This window comes from Carcharodon carcharias, chromosome 13 (assembly GCF_017639515.1).
Source record: "Carcharodon carcharias isolate sCarCar2 chromosome 13, sCarCar2.pri, whole genome shotgun sequence".
NCBI classification, from domain to species: Eukaryota; Metazoa; Chordata; class Chondrichthyes; order Lamniformes; family Lamnidae; genus Carcharodon; species Carcharodon carcharias.
In genome coordinates this window covers 88,205,587-88,227,494 of record NC_054479.1, presented here as the reverse complement: position 1 = coordinate 88,227,494, position 21,908 = coordinate 88,205,587, and the positions used below count along the sequence as shown (strand labels likewise).

The window sequence follows — 21,908 nt, the reverse complement described above, 5'->3', positions numbered from 1 at the left end:
TGAGTGTGGCAAGCGTACAAGGAGAGGTGAACAGAAACAAGAGCAAGCACAGGGTCAGATCTAAGGCATCAATACATCAGTCTAAGTTTTTTGTATACAGTGCAACACTGACACATTTATGGACTATAGAGATGGCCTTCCAAGCATATTTTGTGCAGTTTTCCTTTGGAGAGTGTGAACAGCGCTGGCATGACCGCATTCCTTACTAGCCACCTGCAAGTTCCCCTCCAAGCTGCACACCATCCTGATTTGGAACTATATTGGCATTCCTTCAACGTCACTGCGCCAAAATCCTCAAATCTCCTCCCTAATAGCACTGCGAGTGCACCTGCACCAGATGAACCACAGCAGCTCAAGAAGGCAGCTCAACACCAATTCTCAAGGGTATTTAAGGATGGGGAATAAATGTTAGCCTAGCCAGCGATGCCCACATCCCAAGAATGAATAAAAACGGGTTTCATTAGGTTGAACAATTTGGGTATTTACAAGGATTAAAGAGATGGACAGACTTATTTTGGGATGCGGGCTGATAAGATAAAGGGATATAGAACAAAGGCAAGCAAATGGATTTGAGGTATAGATCAGCCATGATCTAACTGATTAGTGGAGCACAGGCAAGTTGCTGAATCGCCTCCTTCTGTTCCCACTCATTAGTTTCTTTTCTTTTGGGTGCCCTCGGGCCGCAATTGGTCAGATTTATGGAACTGAATATTACAACTTGCCTGGTGGTGCATAAAGTCACAAGGGCCGGAATCCTCCGTTGCCCCTCCCCCGTGGCAGGTTCGCCCGCGGCGGGGTCAGGGAGTCACTGACGTCCCCGTTCACATCAGCGGGACCGGAAGATCCCACCAACGTGAGGGGCAGGAAAATTCCGATCTGGGAGTTATTTTAACCGCCAACATGCGGGTTTTAAACAGGCGGAGCAGACAGCCCCTGACAAAACCCCACCAATTTCCATTTGCACTGATTCTGAATGAGATGAAAATCACCAGGTTCTATAATGGAACATGCCTTGCTTATATATTCCTTAAACGCACCAAAGAGTTTTGCAATTTTCAGTTGATTTAACCTCAACAGCTGAGAAAAGCTTCCTGACATCACCCCTGAATAGCCTTAATCTGACTTTAAGGTTATGGTCCCTTGTTCTGGACTCCCCCCACCCCCACCAGAAGGAACAGTTTCAGTCTATCTACCCTATCAAAGCCTTTAATAGTTGTAAACACCTCAATTAGATCATCCCATAATCTTCTAGATTTAAGGGAATATGAGCCTAATCTATGCACCGTGTCTTCGTTATTTAACACTTTGATCCTTAGTGTGATTCTGGTGAATCGCGTTGCAACCCCTCTAATGCCAATATATCCTTCCTGAGGTTTGGTGCTGGCAGCTGTAGCTTTGTGGTTGGGAGGAATCTATTCCACCAATTAATCATCCAATCACCGAAGGTGAAAATTCACTCTACAATCTCTGGGTAGCAGGTACAGTACCATTGTACCTATGTTGCGAAGCCATGTTTTATATCGAAATTGACCTTAAGTATTTATCAGCCAAAAAGCACTCATTGAGTTTTAAATGATGATAACAGCAGCTGCTAAGATTGCCGCTGAATCAGGTGACTTTTGTGATATCTGCACAGACTCAGAATTATCTGAAGTCTCCAGAAAGTTCGTAATTAAATTACTATGGGTAAGCTGCCCTCCCTTGAGTGGACATGCTGGGGACAACACCACCTGTGGATTTTACACCTCCTATTGTCTGTGTACTCACCGAAACTCAAAATCCACAGACTCCCAGACTCACTATCTCCTAGGTTTATACTTAACAAAGAGAGCTGCAGAGAAACCAGCTTATCATAAGCGGCTGTGAACAGCACCATACATTCCCCTTTGTGTAGCAATGGCTTCTAACTTCAAATCATTTGTGTGAACAAAAAGAGTATTGATAATGTGGTCACATGATGGAAACCGACTTCAGATAAGAAATCATATCACTCCAAGAATCAGGCAGAAACAAGCCATTCTGCAAATGAACAGCACAAGGAGAGCCACAGAACAGAATTTACCAAAGTGTACATCCCCTCTCTTTACCCATCTTGCAAGCTCGTGCCCTGTCTGTTCTTTGACCATCCAGGCAGAGTTTAAAAAAATCAACTCAGCAGCTGTGACAGAAAAGAAAATTTGCCCATCAGCATATTTAAATAGTCTTGACATCAGGTCTAGATAGACCATCAAGCTCAGCCTGAAACCATTCCAGTCATCACTCTACAAGACCCACATACCTTTGGCTTTAAATTGGACTCTTAAAATGCCTGCTATTTTTTATTCATTCACGGGATCTGGGCTTCGCTGACTGGGCCAGCATTTATTCCCCATCCCTAGTTGCCCTTGAGAAGGTGGTGGTGAGCTGCCTTCTTGAACCGCTGCAGTCCATGTGGTTTAGGTACACCCACAGTGCTGTCAGGGAGTTCCAGGATTTTGACCCAGCAACAGTGAAGGAACAGCAACATATTTCCAAGTCAGGGTGGTGAGTGACTTGGAGGGGAACATCCAGGTGGTGGTGTTCCCATCTATCTGCTGCCTTTGTCCTTCTAGGTGGGAGTGGTCGTGGGTTTGGAAGGTGCTGTCTAAGGAGCCTTGGTGAATTCTGCAGTGCATCTTGTAGATGGTACACACTGCTGCCACTGTGCGTCGGTGGGATGAGGGAGTGAATGTTTGTGGATGTGGCACCAATCAAGTGGGCTGCTTTGTCCTGGACTGTGTCCAGCTTCTTCAGTGTTGTAGGAGCTGCACTCATCCAAGCAAGTGGGGAGTATTCCATCACATTCCTTGTGCCTTGTAGATGGTGGACAGGCTTTGGGGAGTCAGGAGGTGAGTTACTCATTGCACAATTCCCAGCCTCTGACCTGCTCCTGTAGCCACATTATTTATATGGTTAGTCCAGTTCACTTTCTTGTCAATGGTAATGCCTGGGATGTTGATAGTGGGGGATTCAGTGATGGTAAAGCCATTGAACATCAGAGGTGATGGTTGGATTCTCTCTTGTTGGAGATGGTCATTGCCTGACATTTACGTGGCGTGAATGTTACTTGCCACTTGTCAGCCCAAGCCTGGATATTGTCCAGGTTTTGCTGCATTTGGACATGGACTGCTTCAGTATCTGAGGAGTCACAAATGGTGCCGAACATTGTGCTATCATCAGTGAACACCCCCACTTCTGACCTTACGATGGAAGGAAGGTCATTGATGAAGCAGCTGAAGATGGTTGGGCCTAGGAAACTAACCTGAGGAAGTCCTGCAGTGATGTCCTAGAGCTGAGATGACTGACCTCCAACAACCACAACCATCTTCCTTTGTGCTAGGTATGACTCCAACCAGCAGAGAGTTTTCCCCCCGATTCCCATTGACTCCAGTTTTGCTAGGGCTCCTTGATGCCACATTAGGTCAAATGCTGCGTTGATGTCAAGGGCAGTGACTCTCACCTCACCTCAGGAGTTCAGCTCTTTTGTCCATGTTTCAACCAAAGCTGTAATGAGGTCAGGAGCTGAGTGGCCCTGGTGGAACCCAAACTGGGCATCAGTGAGCAGGTTATTGCTAAGCAAGTGCCACTTGACAGCACTGTTGATGACTCCTTTCATCACTTTACTGATGTTCGAGAGTAGGCTGATGGGGCGGTAATTGGCCAAGTTGGATTTGTCCTGCTTTGAGTGTACAGGACATACCTGGGCAATTTTCCACATAGCCAGGTAGATGCCAGTGTTGTAGCTGTACTGGAACAGCTTGGCTCAGGATGCGGCAAGTTCTGGAGCACAAGCCTGTTTAATTTATCCTCCCACTCAGTAACTTAATGGTGTGTGTGTGCATATACGCACGTGAGAGAGAAAGTTGGCGCATTTTATGACTTTACATAGAGAGGGTTAAGTACAATTAGTGTTATAAAAAACTCAAGGGAACATGGCTGTGTGTGTCTTTTACAGTCACAGCAGATAAACAGCTAAACACCCACTGAATTCATAAGCATTCTTTCAAAAAAAGAGGCCTGTTGCAGTCAAACAAGGAGTGGGAAAAGAGGGGAGCCACTCAGCCCCACCTAACCTGATTGTAACAACCCACATGATGTAATCAATAAATATTGCTAATATTATTAGAATGCAAGTTATCCAGTAACTTTTGCTTTCCATTGACATATTTATTAATTTGATTTCTGATGTGGACCTAAATGTGTGTGCACAGGATAAGGGAAGTTTTTGGCCTCTCAGTTCAAATGTTGCTGCATTCTATTCAGAAGTCAAAACTCAAGGACAGAAAGAGAAGGGAATTATATCTGCGGGCAAGAAAATTTTGTTAAGCACAAATACATGTGACTTTGGTTATCTAGTCACTGGAGAATAAAATGCAATTAGGCAAAAATGTGACTTTTGGATCATGGATGATTAAAAAAACATTTTTCTATTCCTCAACTTAAGATCACAGATATGTAGGAAATCAGAACGCTGTATAAACAGTGAAGCTGCATGACTGAAGCAATCTCTAAAGCAGCCAGATTTTAAAGGGCGCACATTGTTCAAAAACAATGCCTGCTTACCAGCAATTCTTATAATCACAGACATTTAGGACGGGTGGGGGGGCAGAGAACATAATGGCAATTGCCCTAGTAATAATATTGTGGGAAAGTATTCTATAAAATTGGATATATACTTAAAGCAGTGAATGGTACAGGGCTATGAGGAGAGAGCAAAACAGTGGTTTCAGTTTTTGAAATGCATTTGCAAACAGATGAATGGATGAGTGCTCTTTGCTGGGTATTTACAATGTTGCTACTCTGCATCAGAATTTGTGTTCCGACTTTTGCTGCTAAAATGCTTCACGTAATTCCTCCAAATTTTCTAATAAAAATTACTTCCCTTTTCATTGCATAAATTCATTTTCACATTGAGTTTTAAAACTTTCTATGTTGCTTCTCGGACTAAAATAGCATTTGATCATCATGTGCCATTGGGTGAATAATTTTATTTTAACCAACAAATGTTATCAAAGCAACAATACTAAGTAATAAGTAATTATTCCTCCAATTTCCCTTTCCTGCCACTTAAAGTACATTTTGTTGCAGTCCTTGCTGGCATTGGCTGATTTCCTCATCATTCCACCAATGTATAAAGTTTGCTGATGACACCAAACTATTTGGAGGATGATGAGTATGAGCGAACTCTGTGTCTTTCAATATCTCAATAAATTAAGTGAATTGAAGGAATAACAGATGGATTTTAAAGTGGATCAGTCCAAGTTAATGCACATTGGTACATACACTGATGTGTGTCCAATGAAAACTTGGTATCATGTCAAGCAGAATGGGAGCATCACAAATTGTTAGAGATGTACTTTCTTTTAAAAGTGGACATTGTTGGATTTAAAATGGCTGCCACAGATCACCTGACTTTCGGAACTGCAAGTTGGCCAAGCTCCTGGGAGCTTCTAAAGGTGGATTACAATGATCACAGCCTTGTGGAACGTCACACCTAACCATTGTCAAGACTCACCCCAAAACAGCAAGGACATAAAGCCTCAGACATCCTGTCTGCAGACCTACCAGGTAACTAAGGGCAGCTACCAAAACTGATTATGCACAAGGAAGTGCTAAAGTTTCCTATCTGCCTCCATTGTATGTAGACAGTTTCAACCATGAGAGATGGAAGCTACTTCGTTAATATGAACAAACAATTGACTGTACCGATGGCCAGTCATCACCTGACCGAAACTCCTTCACTTCTGGACGCCTTTTAAATTATAAGCCCTACTTGCTTGAAAACATGGAGAGAGCACTGCAGAATGCAGACATAACATCACTGCAGAAACCTGGCTATTAACATCTAGTCTTTTTACCAAGCCACAAAGCTTAAAGTTTAAAGCCTCCTCAAAACCTGTCCTCTGAAAGATTCCAAATTCGCCTGGAAAAGCAAACTGGTCCTTCGGCTAGAAGTATCATCAAGGCTGCCTTTCTCAACTTACTGCGCATCTCTTATTCTGAAGAAAACTCCACAAAATCCTGTCTTCAGCTGCCTGGTTTAACTACTGAGTGGAACAACCCTTCTCACTCTGCTATTTATGTGAACCATTAAGTGTTCTGGTTGATCTTAATACTTGTAGAAGTGAAACTCCTTTCTCTTGCTGTACCCTTCTCACATGTATGCCATATTTGTAAAATAGCAACAAAAACTGTTTCCAGAGTAGTGTTATGAATAAATAATGCTCCTAGTTTAAAAATCCAAGAAGGTCTGCTGCTGGTGTCTTTGCGCAAAGACTGATTACACATAAACAGGGTTTGGGAAGCACAGCTCAGCTTTATCAAAATTAAACCACTCAATGGACAGAAGGTTACAAGAATAAAGGGGTTTGGTCTGCCTCTCTGCCCTGTCTGTAACACTGGAAACAGGAAAAGATTTAAATGCAAATTTACTGGTCTGTCATGACAATACTTAGAGGTTGTCTGGGTTCCAAAGCATAGCAATCATGTTTAGTTGCTGAAATACAGCTGTATTTAGCCTGGCCTGCATTTTTAAGACCATTGCTTATGTTCTTCCTGTTGATTCCAATAGGTGTCTCCTGACCTCACTTTGAGATGAATTGAGGGTGTATTTTGTGCTTAGGTGTTGGCCTTGGCTCAGTACCAACAATCTTGCCTCCAAGCCAGAAGCTTGTAGGTTCAGAGTCACAAGCACATTATCTAGGCTAATGATTCAGTGCGGTGCTGATGGAATGCTACACTGACAGAGGCGACATCAATCAGACAAGATGTTAAACTGAGGCTCAACCTGTCTCTTTGCTGTATATAAAAGAGATTCCATAGCAGAATTAAAAAAAAAGGATACTTCTGGCTAATATTTGGTCTCTTCTCAAGAATATCTCAAAGTGTCAATATTTATGCCTCAACCAACATCACTAAAAACAGGTTATCTGATCATTGTTATTTCTGGGTCCTTGTGCATAAATTGGCCACCCCATTTACTTACGTTAAAACAATGAATACACTTAAGGACTTTATTGATTGTAACGCGCTTTGGGACATCCTGAAAGGTGGATAGAAATTGGAGTTTTATCTTTACGAATATTCACAAGAGCTTATAAATTATTTGTTCCCTTCCTTGAGGTTATCAAGAGTGAAAAAACAGGAAATGCTTTCGGGTTTTTCTCTATGCCCCACTGAACTGTGACAGATGGTGCTCGACGCAAGGCTCTTAGAAAGATATATATAGCTCATATTGAAGTACTACAAACTGTTATCTGCCAAGTGCAGCATGTGATAAGCAGTACAACTTCTGTCAAACCAGCAACACCATCCTGCTGTCTGGAACTGACTGCAAAATCAAATCCAAAGGCGTAACATGCCATACCAACTTTACCGACTGTAGTATGGGATCGATTCCACAGTCCCTTGGCACTAGCACGGAGCAGCGCCTAGGAGCACATCTAAGGAATACATAGACATACAGTCACACTTTTGCCTTATAATGGTTGAAAGCTGATGAGGACACACTCACAATGACCTCCCTGCAGCCTTCTCTTCATTGGGAACATGGGATTAGCCATGTGACCTAATCATTGGTAGTGAAATATCAGAGGGCAGTGGTTATGTTACTGGCCCAGTTATCCAGAGAAGGTGAGTTTATAATCCCACCATAGGCAGTTTGACACTGTAAATTCAGTTTTACATAAGATCTGGAAATAATAAGCCAATGTGATTAAAAAAGTGACCTAAAAGCTGTGGGATTGCAGTCGGTTAACTACTGTCCTTTAAGGAAATCTGCCACCCTTACCCTGTTGCACTACATGTGACTCCAGGCTGACTCCTAACTGCCCTCGGAAATGGCCTAGCAAGCCATTCAACTGTAACAAACCCGCTACAGAGAATAACAAGAATGAAACCTAATTGACACTTGGCTGAACTCCCTCCGTACGGCACTGTGGAGGCACCTTCACCACATGGTACACAGCGGTTCATGAATGTGGCTCAACACCACCTTCGCAGGACAACTGGGGATGGGCATTAAATGCAGCCGTGCCAACGCCCCTACACCTTGGGAGTATCAAAAGGAATGATCACATTGCAGTTTGTGAAAGGCAAGTTCTTTCTTTGTTAATACAATTGGTGCAGAGACAACTTATTAAAGTTTAAAAAAACCACGGACAGTCCACCAGATGCCAAGAATTTCTATTGTTAGGGCCAGAGCCAACTCTGTCAGAAAGGCTTGCATTTATATGGAGCCTTTCAGATCCTCAGGAAGCCCCAAAGTGCTTTAACAACCAATGATGTACCTTTGAAGTGCAACCACAGTTGTAATGTAGGAAAAGCAGCAGCAAATTTACACGTAGCAAGATCGCCCAAAAGCACCCTGCTTCTCATGATGCTGGGTGAGAGATAACTATTGACGGGGACACTAGGGAAAGCAATCCAGCTCTTCAAAAAGTGCCCAGGGTTCTTTCACTAAGAGGGTTAGACTGGCCCTTAATTTAATGACTCATCCGAAACGGGACACATCTGACAGCTTGGCCATAAATATTTGCAAAATAAAAGAATTCTGGGCTACATGGAATGAGCAGGGAAGTGGAACTAATTGGATAGCTCTTTCAAGGAGCTGGCACGATGGACCAAATGGCCTCATTTTGTATCATTCTATGATTCCATAAACTTAGTTTGTATTCCCTTGAGTTTAGAAGTTTGAGGGGTGATTGAGGTGTCAAAAATCTTAAAGAGATTCAATGAGATAAATACAGAAAGGTATTTCCTCTGATCAGAAATTCAAGACAAGAGGATATAAACTTAGAATTATAATTAGGCCATTTAGCAGTGAGACCAGGAAATGTTTTTTCACGCAAAGTTTTTGGAAAACCGGAACTCTCTCGCAAAAAAGGCTGGGGATGCTGGAGGAAATGTGGTGCTTTCAACATTGAGATTGATAGATTTTTGGTTAAGCACATCAAGGGATATGGAGAAAAGGCAAAATGGGGTTGCGGCACTGGTCAGCCATGAAATAACTGAATGGCACGAGACTCTAGAAGGGCAGAATGGCCTCTGGAAAAGGATACTCAAGTGCCAGGTTCCTTCTCGAAAACATTCAATTGTAAGAGAAAAGCTGTTGCTCAATGAGCAATATTGAAGGGACAGTTCCTCTGATATAACAACCCCAGGCAAACAGTCAATGAGTTGCATCCCTCATTTATACGCTGCATGTCCTGGAAATACTCGTTTCACACAACTCTGGCTACTCTATTTTTGAAAGCATATCGAGGGAGTCAAGAGGCAGCTCAGCTCGACCTGTTTGACTGCTACACAACAATGTATAACTCCATTCAGTTCAACGTAATATGCAAAACCTTCCCATCGCCCCTTTGTGGGCAAAGGTCTAAAATGCAGGGCAGAAACACACACGTACCAGCCAAAATGATCAAAAAAATTATCTTTTTTCCCCTCAAACACGAATGCGGGTGTCACTGTCAAGAATGGTATTTATTGCCCAACCTTAATTGCCACCTTCTTCAACCATTGCCATCCCAATGCTGCAGATATTCGCTCAGTGCTATTAGGGAGGGAATTCCAGGATGTTGACTCCACGACGAAGAAGGAACATAGATATTTTTCCAAGTCAGGGTGGTGTGAGGCTTGTAGGGGGTCTTGGAGGCAGTGGTGTTCCCATTCATCTGCTGCCTTTGTCTTTCTTCTTTCTAGGTGGTAGGGGTCATGGGTTTGGAAGGTGCTGTTGAAGGAACCCTGGCAAGTTGCTACAGTGCATCTCGTAGATGGTATACACTGCAGATGTGGTACACTGGTGGTGGGTTGGGTGCCAATCAAGTGGGTTCCTTTGTCTTGGATAGTATCAGCCTGAGCTGGGCCAGGTCTCGCTGCCTATGAGCACAAGCTGCATCAGTGTCTAAACAGTTGTGAACTGAACACTGTGCAAGCATCAGCAAACATCTCCACCTCTGACCTTATGATGGAGGGAATGTTATTGATAATGCAGCTGAAATGATTGGGCCCAGGATGTCCTGGGCTGAGATGATTGGCCTCGGACATCCACAACTTCCAACCAGCGGCGAGTTGTTCCCCTGATTCCCATTGACTCCAGTTTTGCTACAGCTCCTTGATGTCACACTCTGTCAAATGCTGTCTTGATGTCAAGGACAGTCACTCTCATCTCACCTCTTAAATTCAGCTCTTTTGTCTATGTTTGGACCAAGACTGTAATGAGGTCTGGAGATGAGTGGTTCTGGTGTAACCCAAACGGAATGTGGGTGAGCAGGTTATTAGTGACTATGTGCTGTTTGATAGCACTGTTGCGATACCTTTCATCATTTTACCAATGATTGAGAGTGAGCTGATTGGGTGGTAATTGGCTGGATTGGATTTGTCCTGCTTTTTATGGACAAGACATACTTGGGCAGTTTTCCCACGTTGTCAGGTAGATGCCAGTGTTGTAGCAGTACTGGAACAGCTTGTCTAGGGGCACGGCTAGTTCTGGAGCAGAATTCTTCAGCATTACAACCAAGATGTTGGTGAGACCCAAAGCCTTTGCAGTATCCAGTGCCTTCAGCCATCTCTTGATATCACGTGCAGTGAATCGAATTTCACTGCAGCTGCGATAGGTAGATGCATTTGTGTCAGGTAGATTGGTGAAGACAATGTCAAGAAGACTTTTATGTCACATTGGTTCTCTCAGCACTTGCCGCAGGCCAATTCTGGTAACTGTTTCCATCAGGAGTTGGTCTACAGTGATGCTACCAAGTCACTCTTGGTGATGGACATTGAAGTCCCCAATCCAGAGTATATTCGTTTCCATTGCTCCCTTCTTCCAAATGGTGTTCAACATGGAGGAGTACTGAATCATCAACTGAGGGAGTGGGGTAGGTGGTAATCCTTACCCATGTTTAACCTAATGCAATGGGACTTCATGGGGTCCAGAATCAGTGTTGAGGACTCCCAGAGCAACTCCCTGCTGACTGTATACCACTGAGCTGCCACCTCTGCTGGATCTGTCCTGCTGCAGCAATCTAGCACAATGGCTGAAAGGTATGATTCTGTGTTCTTGCTTGATTAGTCTGAGGGGCATTTATTATTTATTTATATAATGGCATCTGTATATCTTGGGAGCTTCAATTGCTTCTGTGTTGAACATCGTCTGTTGTGGCTGGGGAGGCCAATTCCTGAGTGGCAGACCTTACCACAGCTGGCACAGGTGAATAGCATTGGCACAAAGTCGACTGTTGTATTTTACCTTCCTGCGGGCTCTCTCTTCTGGTATCTTATCATATCTTTTGTTCTCTGCTTTTTCCATGCCCTTCCTGACTGCTTGCCTCTACGCATTCCAGTCAGCAGCAAGGACTTCCCATGCATCAACTCCAGTCTCGGTTAACTTGAAGTCTCACTCGCATTGCAGATGTGGGCGACCTGTTGGTCTTGTGTCAATAACAAGCTCACTATAGGGCATGTCTTTTCAGCTCACATGACCAGAGTCACTGCTAACTCAAGAGGGCAAACATACTGCAACCATACACCTGCACACTGGTGTGTGAACCAACAGCAAACTAACCAAAAATACAAAGCTCCGTATGTACCAGGCTTGTGTTCTCATCATTCTCCCTTAAAATAATGAGGCATGGACAGCTAATGCAAGCCAAGAACACAGCGGAACAGCTACCACCTCCGCTGCCTCAGACAAATATTGGGCAGGCCAGAGTGTCGAATATGGACATACACCAGCGTACAGAGAATACCAGCAGCCATGGGACAGCCCTTGCAATTCTGGCACAAGTCTCCAGGTGTCAGTAAGGACTTTGCAAGTTGTGCCTCCATTGGGCTGAATCCCGTACCTAGGTCAATGGTGATGTGGTCTGTTCAGTTTTGCTCTGAATGTCTTTTTGGAGCAGTTTTGACACAATTGAGTGATTTGCTCTGCTATTTGAGGGGCCAGTTAATAGTTGTTAGGGGTCTGAAGTCACATATAGGCCAGAGCAAGTAAAGACCAAACGATAGTAATGAACCAGATGGGGTTTTACAGCAATCTAGTAGTTTCATAGGAACCATTACCTGTGCTAGGATTTCATTGCAGATTTAATTAAGCTCACTATAGAGCATGTCTTTGGGGATGCGACCATCATCCACTCAGCTCACATGACCTAGGCAACAGAGTCACTGCCGACTCAAGTGGGCAAACACGCTGGGGATCCCGCACGCTGATGTATGTCAAAGTTGAGAACTCGAGTGTGGACCAACAGCAAACTAGCCGAAAACACAAAGCTCCGTGTGTACAAGGCTTGTGTTCTCCAGCTGGGGTGGTGGGATTCCAACTCATGGCCGGGGCTTTCAGGTCCTGCCCACCGCGGGACTGGAAATTCCTGCCCCAAGTCAACGGACCTTTGGCTGGTCCGTCAAATTTTTCATCCCGCCTGTGACGATTTCCGCCGCGGGGCGTGACCTGAAGATCCTGGCCCATGTCTCTCAGTTACCCAGGATTATATGTCCAATAACATAACCATCACATTAACTGCGCCCCCCGCCAATCTGTGGTTTATTTCTTTGGTGTTGGCAAATTGTTGGCCACAACTCCGACATTACAACAGTGACTAACTTCAAAAGGGCTTTAGTGGCTGCAAAACTCTTTGGGTTGTCCAGAACTCATGAAAGGCGCCAAACTGATACAAATCTTTATTTCCAACATTTACTTTATCTCAAATGCTGCTTCCCTTTCCCACTCATCCAGAAAAAAAAAACAAAAAAAAAGTTAATTTTGCAATGATTTTCCAGGGGAAAGTGGGCCATGAGTTTGCCATCCACACCAGAAGGATGAGAATTGGCAGTTCGATATAGTGTACAACTCGGGCTGAGTTTTTTTTAAAATGTGAACTATATTTCAGAAAGAGAAGGAGAAACGAGACAGAGCAGCTCTGGTCTTGTCAAAACTGGGAGCTGTCAGCTCGTGTAATATACTTCAGGGACTGGGAACGAAATACACTAAGGGGCGAGCAAGGGGGAGGGTCGATCGGGAATGCTATACAATTACACTGTAAACTGGGACAACTAACGATTCGCTGAGCAGCAATTCTGGATTGAAGTGAGCACACGTTATACATTTTGGACGGAAACACACAGGAATGCAGAATTTCTTTTGTTTTTTTGACACGATTGAAGTTTCACCCAAAACACTCAGGTCATTGTGCACCGCCTCGAAATTTCAACCTGTTTTTAACAAGAGTTAATAACTGTGATCTTAACAAAAAGCCACCGTGGGCTCTTCTGCAAGACGCTTTTGTTCAAATCACGCGATCTAAAATGCATGAATACTTTCTGCCAGATGCAGAGGGTAAATTGCAATGCATTTACCTCCATTTATAGATCTCCAGGCACGTTTTCTTTCAGTGAATCCTTCCGTGGGTCCTGCAGACAGGAAATCGAAATGCAATGTATTGCTATTAAATTGCGCCAAAGCGAAGCCAATATCTAGGGTGATACACAGGGCTCGCTCTACCGTCTCTGGCACTGGCTGGCCTTGCATTTGCAGTGGCACTTGCCGCGATTTGCTCCTTATTTAGATGTTATCTACCGCTCATTGCATCAGCGAGGGAGGCAGCAACATTCTACCACGTCAGCGAAGCCACCGCAGAAAGCAATGGTTAGCATCCCCCACCCCCCCCCCCCCCCCCCCCCGACCCTTCCCAGCACTGTACACACAGCTTCGACCTTCCTAAATCCTGGCACTGCACTCTGTGTTCCCAAATGTTCGGTGGTCTGACGTAATTTTTTTTGATTGAAAAGATGTGTTACTCCTGAAATCAAAATTGTAACCCAATGTTGCAAAACCACTAACGCTTTTCCTGGTGTTGGTAAAGGCAGCACATTCCTTACCCCCCCCCACACACACACTGGTCCTGAGGTGTTGAGCCTCGCCGAGCCACCTCAGAGGGCAATAAAGCGTGGAAGTAAGGGAAGATAAAAGCGAACTACTGCGGATGCTGGAAATCTGAAATAAAACCAGAAAATGCTGGAAAAACTCAGCAGGTCTGGCAGCATCTGTGGACAGAGAAACACCACGTTTTGAGTCGGTACGATTCTTCTTCTGAGCTGCGCTGCATTGATGGGGCTGTGGGGGGGAAAAAACAGGGAATTAGCAATAATTGGACAGCCCATTGAAATAATGTTTATCCTTCATTATTTCCTGGGATGTGGACTTTGCTGGCTGGGCCAGCATTTATTGTCCATCACTAATTGCCTTTGAGAAGGGGGTGGTGAGTTGCCTTCTTGAACCGCTGCAGTTCATGTGGTGTAGATCCACCCACCATGCTGTGAGGGAAGGAGTTCCAGGATTTTGACCCAGCGACAGTGAAGGAACGGCAATATATTTCCAAGTCAGGATGGTGTATGGCTTGGAGGAGAACTTCCAGGTGGTGGGGTAACCATGTGTCTGCTGTCCTTATCCTTTTAGGTGGTATAGGTCACACAGGCTTAGGAGATGCTGTCAAAGGAGGCTTGGCAAGTTGCTACAGTGCATCTGTACAATATATGTTACACACGGTTGATACTGTGTGTCGGTGGTGGAGGGAGTGAATATTTAAGGTAGTGGATGTGGTGCTAATCAAGTGGGCCATTTTGTCCTGGACGGTGTCAAACTTCTTCAGTATTGTTGGAGCTATACTCTCCAGAAAAGTGGAGAGTATTCTATCACACTCCTGACTTGTGCCTTATAGATTGTGGGCAGGCTTTGGAGAGTCAGGATGTTAGTTGCTTGCTGCACAATTCCCAGCTTCTGACCGTCTCTTGTAGCCACTGTATTTACATGACTGGTTCAGTTCGGTTTCTGGTCAATGGTAATCCTCAGGATGTTGATAGCAGAGGAATTCAGTGATGGTAATGCCATTGAACATCAAGGGTAGATGGTTAGACTCTCTCTTGTTGGAGATGGTCATAGCCTAACACTTGTGTGAAGCGAATGTTACTTACCACTTGTCAGCCCAAACCTGAATGTTGCCTTGCTGCATATAGACATGGATTCGGAGGAGTTGCAAATGGTACTGAAAACTGCGCAATCATCAGCGAAACATCTCCATCTTATGATGGAGGGAAGGTCATTGATGAAGCAGCTGAAGATGGTTGGGCCTAGGAGCTCCTGCAGTGATGTCCCAGGACTGAGATGATTGACCTCCAACAACCACAACCATCTTCCTTTGTGCTAGGTATGACTCCAACCAGCAGAACAGTTTACCACACTTCCCCATACCTGCCAATCCCCACTGACCTTAATTTTGCTGGGGCTCCTTGATGCCACACTTGGTCAAATGCTGCAATGAAGTCACAGGCAGTCACTCCCACCTCACTGGCACAGACATATTGAGAAGAATGGCCTCCTGAAATGCTGTGAGATTCTATGGTTTTATGACATCTCAAAATGCTTTACAGACAATGCAGTCATTTTTGAAGCATATTTACTGTAGAAATATGGGAAATGCAGCAGCCAATTTGCACACAGCACGATCCACAAGTGGCAACATATTAACAGCCAGATAATCAGGTTACAGTGATGTCCAGAGATAAATGTTAGCCAGAATACCTGGAGAATTTCTTGCTCTTCAGAAGGTGTCATCAACCTTATATTTACCATGGACCTTTGCATCTACCTTCGAGAGCAGGTTCATATTTTACTCAAAAGACAGCATTTTCAACAGTGTGGCAGTCTCTCAGAGCTGCACTGGACTGTCAGATTAGATAACATCATCAAGTCTCCTCAGTGAGTCCTGAACCCACAGTTTTCTGACATAGAGACACAAGTGCTATTGACTCAGCTATAGTCAACACTTGACAGGGCAAGAACATAGCTGCATATATGTCAGACTGGATAGGGTTGGCAGATTCCCATCCAGAAGCTCTCATGACCATTTTCTTTCTTGTACCAGCCAACAAATATCCTGATCTTTCATTGTTATCCCCTCCCCGTGTTACTGCTATTGGCCCTTTTTGCCCATTACTTTTATCTGTTTATGGGGGTGGTTGCATAGTGGTAATGTGCCCGGACTAGTAATCCAGAGATCCAGGCTAATGCTCTGTGAGTTCAAATCCCAACCATGGCAGCTGGAGGAATTTGAATTCCGTTAATAAATCTGGTGAAGCGATAATGCAGGACTACTTGCATGCCAAACAGCATAAGCAGAAGTGATAGGCAGATCTAAGTGATCCCACAACCAACGGATGAGATCTGCAGTCCTGCCACATCCAGTTGTGAATATTGGTGGGCAATTAAACAACTCATTGGAGGAGGAGGCTCCACAAATGTCGCCATCCTCACTGATGGAGGAGTCCAGCACATCAGTGCAAAAGATAAGGCTGAAGCATTTGCCACAGTCTTCAGCCAGAAGTGCCCAGCAGATGATCCATTTCGGCCTCCTCCGGACTCCAGGTGATATCAAGAAATGGCTGAAGGTACTGGATACTCCAAAGGCTATGGGGCCTGACAACATTCTGGCAATATTACTGAAGACTTGTGCTCCAGCATTTGCTGCACCCCTAGCCAAGCTGTTCCAGTACTGTTATAAAACTGGCACCTACCTGGCTATGTGGAAAATTGCCCAGGTATGTCCTGTACACAAAATGCAGGACAAATCCAATAATCCAATTACTGCCCCATCCGTCTACTCCCATCATCGGTAAAGTAATGGCAGGGTCATCTACAGTGCTATCAAGCAGCACTTGCTTAGCAATAACCTGCTCACTGACGCCCAGTTTGGGTTCCACCAGGGCCACTCAGCTCCTGACCTCATTACAGCCTTGGTTCAAACATGGACAAAAGAGCTGAACTCCCAAGATGAGGAAAAAGTGACTGCCCTTGGCATCAAGGCCGTATTTGACCAAGTGTGGCATCAAGGAGCTCAAGCAAAACTGGAGTCAATGGGAATTGGGGGGAAAACTCTCCGCTGGTTGGAGTCATAACCAGCACAAAGGAAGTTGGTTGTGGTTGTTGGAGGTCAGTCATCTCAGCTCCAGGACATCACTGCAGGAGTTCCACAGGGTAGTATCCTAGGCCCAACCATCTTCAGCTGCTTCATCAATGACCTTCCTTCCATCATAAGTTCAGAAGTGGGGAAGTTCGCTGATGATTGCACAATGTTCAGCACCATTCGCGACTCCTCAGATACTGAAGCAGTCCATGTCCAAATGCAGCAAGACCTGGACAATATCAAGGCTTGGGCTGACAAGCAGCAAGTAACATTCGCGCTAGTCAATGGCCTTCTCCAACAAGAGAATCCAACCATTGCCCCATGATGTTCAATGGCATTACCATCACTGAATCCCCTATCAACATCCTGAGGGTTGCCATTGACCAGAAACTGAACTGGACTAGCTGTATAAATACGATGGCTACAAAAGCAGGTCAGAGGCTAGGAATCCTGTGACGATTAACTCACCTGACTCCCCAAAGCCTGTCCACCATCTACAAGGCACAAGTCAGGAATGTGATGGAATACTACCCACTTGACTGGACAAGTGCAGCTCCCACAATACTCAAAAAGCTTGACACTGTCCAGGACAAAGCAGCCAGCTTGATTGTTTGTGGATAGGGTGCCATTCACTCCCTCCACCACCAACATACAGTAGCAGCAGTGTATACCATCTACCAGATGCACTGCAGGAATTCACCAAGGCTCCTTCGACAGCACCTTCCAAACCCACAACTACTACCATCTAAAAAGGACAAGGACAGCAGAAAGATGGGAATATTGCCAACTGGAAGTTCCCCTCCAAGCCATACACCATCCTGACTTGGAAATATATCACCATTCCTTCTTGTCACTGGGTCAAAACTCTGGAACTCCCTTCCTAACAGCACTGTGGGTGTACCTACACCGCATGGGCTGCAGCGGTTCAAGAAGGCAGCTCACCACCACCTTCTCAAGGGCAACTAGGGATGGGCAATAAATGCTGGCCCAGCCAGCAAAGCCCACATCCCATGATTGAATAAAGAAAAATATAAATCTAGTCTCAGTAATGGAGGCCATGAAACTATCATTGATTGATGTAAAAACCCATCTGGTTCACTAATGTCCTTTAAAGGAGGAAATCTGCCATCCTTACCTTGTCTGGCCTGCATGTGGCTCCAGTCCCACAGCAATGTGGTTGACTCTTGACTGCCCCCTGAAATGGCCTAGCAAGCCACTCACTGCGAGCACAATTAGGGATGGGCAATAAATGCTGACCTTGCCAGTGACCCCCACATACCATGAAAGAATTAAAAGAAATATCTTCCTTTTATTATTCCTGTCCCTTTACCTCACTTCCTGTGCATGTTGGCTCTCCAACCCTTGCCTTCTTTGGCACCACCTTTCCTTCAAGACTGACACACAGATGTCCAGTTTTTTTTTTGTTCTTGTGGGCAAAACTTGCAAAGGAATATTTTTAACCCACTCCTGTAGTGCGGGATTGGAGCCAAGTGTGTTAGGCCCAGTTAGGGCGTTAGGTTCTCTCCCACGAAGGTCATTAATGAACCAGTTTTTACAACTATCCGTCAGCTTTCATGGTCAAATTTTCCCCAGTGCAAACTGAAAAATTGTCTAATTTACTGAATTAATTTTGATTTATATGAAGGCCTTATAGAAATGCGAGCCTAAGGCCAGGCACTTCAGCCATCCCAGCCCTACTATCTACAACATCCTGCCTACGTCCCTCCACCTCAATAACACTGCATTCTCATCCTCTAAAGAGCATCGCAAAACCAAGCTGTCTACTTGCCCAGCTCCCTAACCCTCACACCAGGCCTCCATGTCCATTCCTTTATTTGTTTTATCTTTCTTCTTTTTTCTCCCATAAAGGGCCTTGAGGTATTTTCCCTGTTAAAGGCCTTAACACAAATGCAAGTTGCTGTTAGAGGAACAGATCTGGATGGACCCAGTGTTTTCCTAGCAGATTTCACAGCACATTTGAAACATTAGAGGCGACTGGAGAATTGGAGCCTGCTCCATGTCCTGAAAGGCAAACATGCAACACTATTTTCACTTCAGATGTAACAGGATTTCATCTCAGGACAATCACCAAAGCAACTTGTGCTAAAATTGTTAGCAAATGGTGGTTTTGGTGGATCCTCAGCAGCAGGTAGATCAAGTTTTCATGGGGTAAAAATTTAGGCTGATTTTGGGTGGGTTGTTCTGAAATTGGGACTGAGGCGAATTTTTGGGATAGAGCACATGGAAGTGTTCCATCCTTGAGCACCACAGTTCCTCATCTGGATGAATACAATTTGAATCTGTTTCCAAACATGCAGGATAAAAACATATCATGAACTAGTTTAGCACAGATTAAAGAAGCATGCAGGGCAATTAAACAATATAAAGTGAGGTGAGTAACAGAAAACCGGAGGGCTGAAAGTTAAGGGAAACCAACAGGAACAATACAAGGACTTCTCAGAAATGTTTGAAACAAAAGAAAAAGAGGCAACTAAAACCAGGTATTACTTTATTAGATGAATAAAACAGTAAAGGGAGTTTCCAGTATTACAAGAGAAAAGGAGATGCCTAAACTGAACTTAAATTGGAACAGGAGTAGGCCACTCAATCTCTCAAGCTTGCTCTTCCATTTAAATCAAATGGCTGTGGCACAGGAGGCCATTAAACCCATCGTGTCTGTGCCAGCACTCAGCAAGAGTAATTCATCTATTGCCATTCCCCACCTTTATCCCAAAGCCCCGGAGCTTTTTTTTTCTCTTCAGCTAACAATCCAATTCTCTTTTGAAAGCCACGATTGCATCTGGCTCCACCACACTCTCAGGCAGTGCATTCCAGATCCTGGAATAGATCATGTTCGGTCTATGCCTCAAACCTATTTACTCGCCTTTGCATCATATCTATACACTTACCTAGCAGAAGTTCAACAATCTCAGTCTTGATATCTCCGGTTGATCCAGCATCCAAAACCTTTTGGGGGAGAGAATTTCAGATTTCCACTACCCTTTGAGTGAAGAATCCTTTCCGATAACCCTCCTGAAAGGCCTAGCTCTAATTTTAAACTTGTGTCCCCTGTTTACGATTACCCCATCAGAAGAAATAGTTCCTCCAGATCTACCCTATTGAATTTTAACATTTTAAATGTCTCAGTCATCCTTCACTTGGCTACAATCAAGCAGACGCAAACCAAGTTTATGCAATGCGTTTGCATAATTTAACCCTCTACGTCTTGCTATCATTCTGACGATTCTGCAGTGCATCCCCTCCGAGGCCAACATATCCTCCCTGAGGTGCAGTGAAGGAAATATTCCAGGTGGAATCTGATTATTATGAAAGTGGATCACATACTAAGTTATTCCACAAATTTCTGGAGTACATTGATGCAAAGGCTATTCTCCTGGACCACAAAAGTAGCCTTTTTGCTAAAAGATTTTCTCAAAGGTTATGTACACTTATATCATTTCTCGGTTTGACATTGGATGGTCCATAGTGATTCAAACCCTTGGCAAGGTTCATTGTAATGACTCATGATGTACAGTAACACTCACAAACGTTTGGATAACGATTCCTAAAAGATGCCCTGGTTACTGGTCAGAAACAAACTCTTCACAGAATTCAAGAGCTAAGAGCTAAAATGACACACTGCGCATGGATCCTGATTCTTCATGTGAGCTCTCGATCACTGAAGCTCCACACCAGGAAAGCAAATTAATAAAATTACTTACTTTTAGTTTAGTTTAGACTCATTCTCTCCATTGCCTTCGACATAAAGACGCCAACCAGGATTTGAACTCATCACCCTAAACAAAGCATGTTTAATCAGATGTCTTACTAAACACTACAACAACAACAACTTACATTTATATAGCACCTTTAACATTACAAAATCCTTATTGTTGGTGAACTATGCTTTGGTTCTAATTCGCTCATGCTTGAGAACATTGTTAAAAATGAGTAGTATTTCCTTAAAACCCTGAAATCACTTAAATCCAGAGATTCTCATGCTTAATCGAGGAGCAGATATTAAATGTTATTAAGTACTAAGCATTTGAGAACACCCAAGATAGTGGACAGCTTCCCAGTGCTTGATCAGTTTGCTGTTTGGTAACTGTTGGTGGATCTGTGCATGTGGCTATTTAGGGTGTACATCTATGATTTCACACGCAACTCCCTACCTGTGAATCTGAAGATTGTGTTTATAGTGCCAACCAAGACATTTGAGAACATAATCTAGGCTGACGCTCCCCTGCTGTTCTGAGGTAGTGATGCATTGTTGCAGGTACCGTCTTTCAGATGAGATGTTAAATCTAGCCAATCTCATGTGGGTATAAAAGATTCCACAACGCTATTCAAAAAAGAGCAGGAGAGCTGCCCCTAGCGTCTTGGCTAATATTTATCCCTCAACCAACATCACTAAAATGGATTGGCTGGGATTTTGCAATCAGCAGTGAAGCATGGATTTTGGCCGCTGACCTGGAAGAAAGCTGGCCATGAAAGTCTGGCAATCTTTGTGGTATGGTTTTCCCAATGTTAATTTAAATCTGGCTGCGTTTGCTGCCAACATGGTGCATGTGCAGCTGTACTGTTTCGCTGTGTGACATCATTGCAATCGATGGAGATCAGAACTCTACTCATGCCCCCAACCTCACTGTGATGCTCATCCCTTCCATTTAGTTTCTCAATTTCTTTTTAGGATTTTGGAACCAGAAAAGGCTATTTTATTCAGAACTCATTTACGCCTAGGTAATTTCCTTCAGCTTTATCTTTTTTCTATGGCATGCACCCATTTCAAACAAGTGAGCATGTATATAGAGGCTGGAGACTTCAAACTCCCTTTAAAGTGCAATGAGCAGATTTTCATGGTCCTGCTTCTGAAGCTACTGAAACGCCTGGACACAGCCACAAAGATTAAAAAATGGGTTGGAAAATTGGCTGGCTCCCTTA

At 44.1% G+C, this 21,908-nt stretch overlaps 1 protein-coding gene across 1 annotated transcript in view; it reads right to left on the bottom strand.

The window, feature by feature from the left end:
• Nucleotides 1-13,575, bottom strand: part of bcat1 (branched chain amino-acid transaminase 1, cytosolic) — a 73,910-nt gene extending 60,335 nt beyond the window's left edge. The window contains exon 1 of the mRNA XM_041203515.1: nt 13,366-13,575. Within this exon, the coding sequence (XP_041059449.1) occupies nt 13,366-13,371 (6 nt within the window). The 5' untranslated portion in view covers nt 13,372-13,575. The remainder of the gene's footprint in view (nt 1-13,365) is intronic.
• Nucleotides 13,576-21,908: the final 8,333 nt, after the last annotated feature.